General features: G+C 35.2%; 1 protein-coding gene across 2 annotated transcripts; it reads right to left on the bottom strand.

Moving 5' to 3' along the window:
- Positions 1 to 314: 314 nt before the first annotated feature.
- On the bottom strand, positions 315 to 7,160 carry LOC123883387. 2 transcript variants are annotated; one of them, XM_045932170.1, is made up of 4 exons: positions 6,754 to 7,160; positions 5,572 to 5,782; positions 1,667 to 5,285; positions 315 to 1,575 (listed from the first exon to the last, which is right to left on the bottom strand). In XM_045932170.1, exons 1-4 carry the CDS (start codon positions 6,910 to 6,912, stop codon positions 465 to 467), a joined length of 5,100 nt encoding a protein of 1,699 aa, XP_045788126.1. In that variant the 5' UTR covers positions 6,913 to 7,160; the 3' UTR covers positions 315 to 464. The 2 variants fall into 2 exon arrangements, with proteins under 2 accessions (XP_045788126.1, XP_045788127.1); XM_045932171.1 differs by lacking the exon at positions 6,754 to 7,160 and adding an exon at positions 6,230 to 6,258.
- Positions 7,161 to 7,910: the final 750 nt, after the last annotated feature.

Below are 7,910 nucleotides of genomic sequence, written 5' to 3'. Positions count from 1 at the left end.
TACTGCATTAATTGTTCCTTATGGTGTGCAATATTCCCCAGGTTAGAAAAATTCATTAATCCAAAAACAGGAATACTACTATGATTGTGATATAAACCAGTTGAAAACAAGTTTTAATATAGGATTAGAAAAATATTCACAGCTAACTAATTTGAAATCCTTAAATTTGAAACCATTTACTTTTCAGGTTACAATTGAAATTTCAGATAATCAAAGAACAGTAACCAAAAGAAAATAATAAAACATAACAGTTGTTTTAAGAGTACTTCAGTAATAACAAAGGTAAACCAATGCAAGATATTGTTGACAGATAGTTATAAGAAATTCAGTGACACAATAATAACGTTAAGTGTCTTAACATAGACTCACAAAACACTGAAAAGAGAACATAGTTACGAGAACGAGAAAACTTAAACATTCCGTAAAGAGACAGACATAGTAACAAGTAAACCTATGCAGAATCCTTAGTCAGAAGGGAAGGCAGAACTGAGGAGCTTCTCATCCTCGCAGAAAATCTGTAAATTCTTCGACTCCATCAAAAAATCAATATCTTCATTCTTGAACTTCAGCACAAATCCCAGTGTGATCAATTCAGAAAGAGCAGCAACAAAATCATGATTCTCACACAAAGCACCTTCAGATATCGTCTCAGAGAAATATGTCGCATACTTCAGTGCATTTTTCTGAGGCTCATCCATCTTCTGGATGAAAAACTTGGAACTTTGCTTTTCCCAGCGCACCATTTTGTCATATTTCTTTGTAATGATGCACCCTGATGACAGTGATAACCTATAGCTTACCGAGACCGGCTCCAATGTTTCAAGGAAACTGAGGTTGAGAAGACCTTGAACAGCTTCATGCCTCTTTTCTGGTTCCATTTTCAGGCTAGAACAAGCAAGGAAACCAAGAATGAGCTTAACCAAACCTTTTAAGTTGAAAATATTGCTATGATCAATTTGCACCAGTTCGACAGCATTATCATTAGCTACAGATGACTCTACTTTGCATAGTGATTCAGATATATTGCGAGCACCGATCTTTCTGTAGATGTCGTATATCTTGGAAATGGACAATGGACAAAAATTCTGCTGAGGATACCACACAAATATCTTCTCCTGCTCAAAAAGCTTCTTCAAGTGAAGGTTATCAGGAATAAACACATCTTCTTTAGCCAACAGAAATATTTCACTGCTGCCTGTTGTTACAGGAAGCTTGATCAGCCTCTCAGAAAGTTTCTTCTCTGTATTTGTGCTGAAGTGTTTCATGATAAACATCCAGAATTTCGAACACTTGTCATATGACAATTCGTCCGATGATCTCTCCCAATCATTCCAAACATCAACATAATCATCAAGTGAGGGCTTACTCCTGACATCCATGGCAAAGGTAAAGAAGGGAAGAATCTTCCTATCATAGATATCTTCAAGAACATAAAATTTTAAACTAAAAAGCTTATCCGGGTCATGTATGATGCACTCCTCAGAGTTGACCCACTTTCCACCATCAGTTCCATTCGGAATCCAAATTTTCTTGTCAACTTTCTCCTCTGGTTTCCAATTGTATCCGGACAAGTACCTATATATTATCAAAGTCAGAATGAGTTTAAAGATGACTAGCAAGAAAGAAACGTAAAGAGAAAAATCATATAGTTGTATAAATTAAGTACCTATAAATTTTCAGAATATTATCAGTGTTAGAGAGAGAGTGAAGGTGACTGGCAAGCAAGGCACACCCATTCTCTAGGTCAACAGTGATTCCTATCGCTTTGAGAGTTTTCTGGAAAGATGACATTTTAGGTCCATAAAAATTTTCATCAATAAAAGGTCCATCAGTTGGATTAAAGAAAGAACTCCACTTGGAATCAAACAACAAACACATCTCAGGAGGCCTATAACCAGCATGTGTCTTTAACCAATCTCTGGACAATCTCTTTCTGAAGTCATCATCGATTGAAATCTTATGCTCTTGCAATAGACTTTGGATGCATTCCAGTAAAGAAAACACACTTTCAGGACTAATAGTTGAGGGATCTAAAGGAAAACTCAGACATTCCGGCACAAACCTCATTCCATTTTTCAGTTCAGTTACAACACCAAGGGTCTTCAGCTCTTCCTTGTATCCATGTATTGCAGGACCATAAAATTTGTCACTGTCGTCAATGAAAGGGAGACAGGTAATTGAAGATATTGATTTCCATTCCGGACCATATAAAATACACTTTCTTGGGTATGTATGACAACCAAGCTTGGTATACAGCCACTTCTGATTATGTATAATGGTTAAGAAATCAGAAGGAAATATATACTCAGTTCCCTTGCAGCAAGAAAGAAAAGACATGACATTTTCTTTGTTCAATGAAGTTTTTGACGCCGCCTTCTCTTTGAAGAGAGAAGCAAAGCTTTTGATAGCATCTCCAAAATCAACAACCACACCGATTTGCCTAAGTTCACCTTTGTAATCCAAAATCTTACTTCCATAAAATTCATGATCAATCACAGGAAGGCAGTTGAATACCTCCAAAATGCAGCCCCACACTGGGTCATACAAGAAACATTCACTTGGAATTTTGAAACCCATATTTGTCTTAAAGCAGCTTGCTCCCTTCAGTGAAGTTAAGAGTTTGCTAGGGGCATTCAATAATCTGATACAATGCATTAGCAAAAGAACGGCCTCGGCTGTCAAATTTGAGGGCAGTTTTAGATGATCTATAACAATTTGGTAATTTCCAGATAATCCAACAATCACTCCAAGCAACTTGAGCTCCTCTTTGTAACTATATATTTCCTGACCAAAATAAGATTGATCAATGAAAGGGATATTACTTATTTGGGATGCAACTTGCCATCCAGAATCATTCAATACAGATCCCACAGGAGACCTAAAACCATGTGATGTCTTTAGCCAGCTTCCCTCCTTGATGCTGTTCACAAATTCATCCAAAGGGAGTAGACTTTTCCTGAGATATTGAATGAAGTTAAGCATCAAAAGAACATGATTCTTACTTAAAGTGAAGGAAGCTGCGCGAGACATGAGTTCTTTTCCAATGAATTTGCAAGCTTCCTCACAACTGGACATCACTCCAATTGTTTTCAACTCCTCCTTGTACTTGTTTATTCTATCCCCATAGAAACTCTCATCAATCAGAGGAATATCAACAAGAACAGAACCACTTTGCAATATTTTTCCCAATGGTGAACTAATTAAGAACGACTTTGAAGGAGGCCGGTATCCATTGACAGTAACTTTAAGCCAGCTGCCCTCTTTTATACTTCTTAAAAACCTCTCTGGTAGGTGCTCTCCCTTATACTTCAGATTCCGGATCCAATCCAAAAGTAAGAAGGCATTGTCTTTGGTTAGCGGTGTATCTACCGCTGAAAACCCAGCATTTGGAGGAGATATATGTGGTATGTCAGAAGCTCCAACATGAGTTTTGAGGAAATCAATTAGCTTCCCGGAACTTGTATATTCGCCTGCATAAGATGATGAATTTAGGTACTCCTTGCCAAGCTCAACATAATTTTCATGTCTCCATGGATTGGAAACAATCAAGTCGGCCCATTTGCTCACATTTGCAGGCACAAGAACTCCTTTTCTTTTATCTGTGATGCATCCATAGTTGTCCACAAGTGGCATAGAGCTACATAGGCAATCAACCTCCCGGCTTGACAAATACCCTTTTAAAAATGAGTGGTATAAGAAATGAGCATAAGCAATGGCATGTTTGCTGTTATTTTTAACAGAACTGCAGAGGACATTTGCAAAATCATACACACTCAAATTAGTAACATAAACATCCTGTGAAAGCCATTCCATCAAAGTCTGTTTCTGGGCCAAACGCAAGATAGCTTTTTGTGTGCTTTCTGGCATAAAAAACCTGTTTGACACACATGCAAATTCCTTGTTCCAATTGATCAGCCAACAAGCATTAGACTGACTTGAGTCTGCTATTACTACTCGCTTGGAACCAGCATGCTGCTGTGTGCATTCATTAAGACTGAACGAGGATTGACTTCCATCAAAAGCCACATATTTAATCATTGGAATGCTAGTTATGTTTGTGTCCTCAAATCTTGAAGACCAGTTGTTTGCAACAAAAAGTAAAAGCTGAAGATAGAGATCTTCTGATACTCCATCCACAAGATTAGAACTCTGGATGCACTTTGCATACCAATCAACATTCACTGATTTCACCCCTAAAAAATTGAGTACTAGATCATACTCGCTTTTATCAAAAGCTGAGCTTAATATCTTCCTGCCATCATGAGAAGAAAGGTTAAGCAAGTGCACTCCTTCATCACGAGCTTTTGTCAAAATATTCCAGAATTCAGGCAGTAGCCTGCTAACTTCACCAGGCATATAGAAGTGCTTCTGCTCGGTGTATGTTTCAATCGGGACAATATTTTCATCAACCAATTTGGCTTTGATTTTGTCCCTGACATAATTAAACTTCTCAAACGGAGAACTTTCTATGGGAAGGAACTTGAACATACGAACCAAACTGGATACTGGAGCTTCACCTGATCCTATGACAAGTGTTTTGAATGAATCCATAAAGGCTGAAGGAACACATTCAAGTATCCCTTGGTTCCATTTATTATCCAAGAGAATTGTCTCCCTTGATGAGGCAAGGACAAAATCGGCTTGAATAATGAATGGAAAGTTGGTTACCATCTCTGTAGGAAGAAAAGCATAGACCCCTGGTGAGCTTTTGCCTCTATGAAGCCTCTCTTGATTAGGGAAGGCCAGTGTCACAACCCATTCTTCCACATCGGTTCTCCTTTCAACCACATTTTCCGACCTTACTGGAAACTTTTGCTTCCACATGTAGTAGCTGCATTCCTTCTCAGCATCACTATTTTCTTCCGCCGAGAGATGGAGTGTGTAAGACTCAGCATTCATGTTTTTCCTTGTCACAAAGTTAATCTCGCTTGAAATAGATACAGCAGTCACAGTGTTCTGTTTGGGATTCTCATTAACTTCTCTGACTGAAAGGTGTCTGATTTTAGTAAGAAACAAAAGCACTTCTGGATGAACGCTTGATAACTGCTGTTTAACAGGTTTGACCTTATCCGGCTTCAGAGGCAAGACAAATGTTGTAGTCGGAAGGGAATCTTTACCATATATCTTCTTGATGTCGACAAGTGTTGGCTTCTCTTCAACCCATTCAGGAACTACATACCCGAGACTGCAATGTGGACAAGGTTTCTCATCAAACCTTATCTGATATCCATTGCTAAATATATAAGGCTGAGCAGTAACCAGAAACACACTCTTGAACCCAATACCTGAAATTCAACCATAAGAGAGATTATGTTAAAGATTTGCATCATGATCTTCAATTTAGCTATTCTAATGGATAATCATATTCCATAGTCAAGCATAACTTTATATGACTTGATTAACAAGGATTACCAAAATGAATTCCGATATGAAAATACAGGTATAAAAATCGAATTCATTCAAACAATTCAGATATTAAAATACCAAATAAAACACATCACAGGTCCTTGATGACTCAGAAGTGCAAAACACTATGAAACATTTAAATATATGAATGTGATGTTAATGTACCTTTCTCTCCTATGTAACCACTGCTCCTATTGCCTTTTTTCGTTGATCGTCCAACACTGCAAATGGACTCAATGTTCTTTGGAGAGAAACCCTTTTCATTATTGAAAATAAGTAATGTAGCTGGAGCACCAGTACCAGTAATGTCATCAGAAGTTACGACAAACTCCAACGTTGGCTTCACTCCTTCATTGTAGTGATTATCCTCAGCGTTCTGTTCAAGTTAACAATAAAACATTTGTGGAGATGAGTTTCAACCACTATAATTTGGAAAGAGAAATATTACTTAGCCAACAAAATTGGTGTCAAACACCAAATCTATATAAACAGTTAGACTCTAGTCAGTGTTGAAATAACATCCCTCATGATACATGTTTGGTTTTTGATGTTGAAATAACATCCCGGTTCTAGGGCCGGATACCAAGTTTAAAAAAAAATAGTAATAATAATAGTGATATAAAAATATTAAAAATAAACTACTAGCTTTGATCTGGTAGGTAGGTGAGGGTTTGAGTAATATGCATTAGTTCATTGTAAACAAAAAGAAACAACCTAAATATAAAAATCACCCTTTACATGTCACTCAGGGTGAGTTTGTTTCGGCCTTAAAAAAAATCTCTATGATTCTTTTGGAGAGATTTTGATGAAAATCTAAAACTACCTTCGGTTTATTTACGATAATAAAAATCTATATCCTTCCATTGACTTCACTTTGCACATGGTTTGTGATTTAAAAAAAAAAATAGATTTTGAAAACCGCTTTTCATTTTAAGGGAAAAATTAATTTTTTTACTAAAATAATTTTTTTTAAGAAAATCAAAATATAAGTTTCTGAAGGTAGTTTATGATAAAATAACTTATAAAAATACAATTTTTTTATAAAATTGCATAAAACCTAATTTATATTGTATAAACTGTTTGCATAAGCTCAAAAATAAGCTACCCTAAAATAAAAAAAAGTGATTTTTTTGAAAAAAAAATAGATTTTTTTGGTAAAAAAATATGGAACAAACGGGCCTCAATCATGGTCTTAAAAAGTTAAGTTCATAATGTGTAACTTAACAAACAACATATACCAAAAACATCCATGAAATTAAAAATTTACAACATTGATATTATTTATTCATAGATATGCATGATCATTGATTATACTAACAAAGAAAAAAGGTGAGACAGAAAATGTACTTGAATCAGTTCCATGAGGAAATGCACATCCTTTGCATAAAGTTCAGCAGATAAATTCCTGACAGCATGATGCAGATCTTCAGTCAAAGGATTAGGTTTCCCTCCAATAGAGAACTTTGTTGTTCTTATCTCTTCAACGTGTTCTTTTGGAGTAGCCATTGATGATGTTTTTCTGTAATGAAGTGGAAGTGAAAAATGAAAATGTGAGTTTTGAAGAGAAAAAGCAGACACAATGCAGAGGTGAAGAGTCCTTCTAGGAGAAGTAAGGTTTATAGATTATATTTTTTGGAAAAGAAAAGTTATAATAAAGTTAGTCATTGCTTATTGGATACAAGAACTTTTAATAAAGAAAGAGTACTAGACCCTAGTGTAGTGTGACTGTGAGACTGTCTTTCCAAATTTCCAACAAATTTCCTTTCAATTACCAACCAACGGGTGGTTAATCAACTCAACTCAACTCAACTCAAACACCATCCATCAAGCTTCCTCCCGTCTTAATTATAAGCAAATTTTACCTTTTAGATTCATTAAAAAATCAACGTATTTGACTTTAAGTAAGTTTAGATACATTGATATTCAAATGAATTTAAAAAATAGAATTTGCTTATAATTAAGGCCGAAGAGAGTAATAGATTATATGCAATTATTGCATTTACGTAGTAATTGTTGTACATCATTTGATCAGAAACAAACGGTTAAGATTAAAATTGTGTAAAACAATTTTGAATATTCTCTCCGTATCATGATATAAGTCACTTTGAGGGCCCGTTTGGTGCACATGATAAGAGACATGATAGGATAACTGTATCATATCCTGCCGCAATCCGGTGTTTGGTGATACAGCAGGATATGATAAGTTAATCCTGAAGCTTATCTTATCCTGTCTCTCTAGTTATAATTCTTATCCTGAATTTGAGCTGGGTTACCAGCAGGATAGGATAAGAAAAAAAATTACTGGTTTATTTTATAAAATATATTTTAAAATACATAAAATAAAATTAATAAAATATAAATAATTAAATAATTAATTTTTAAATATATATGTGATTTTTTCACAGGGGTAATTTTGTAATTTATATATTCTAAAAAATCAAAATTTTACTAAAATTACAATATTTTAAAGTAAAATTATTATTAAAAAATTGACAAATAGGGAT

This window comes from Trifolium pratense, linkage group LG5 (genome assembly GCF_020283565.1).
Source record: "Trifolium pratense cultivar HEN17-A07 linkage group LG5, ARS_RC_1.1, whole genome shotgun sequence".
Lineage (NCBI taxonomy): Eukaryota > Viridiplantae > Streptophyta > Magnoliopsida > Fabales > Fabaceae > Trifolium > Trifolium pratense.
This window is presented reverse-complemented; position numbering and strand designations above follow the sequence as displayed.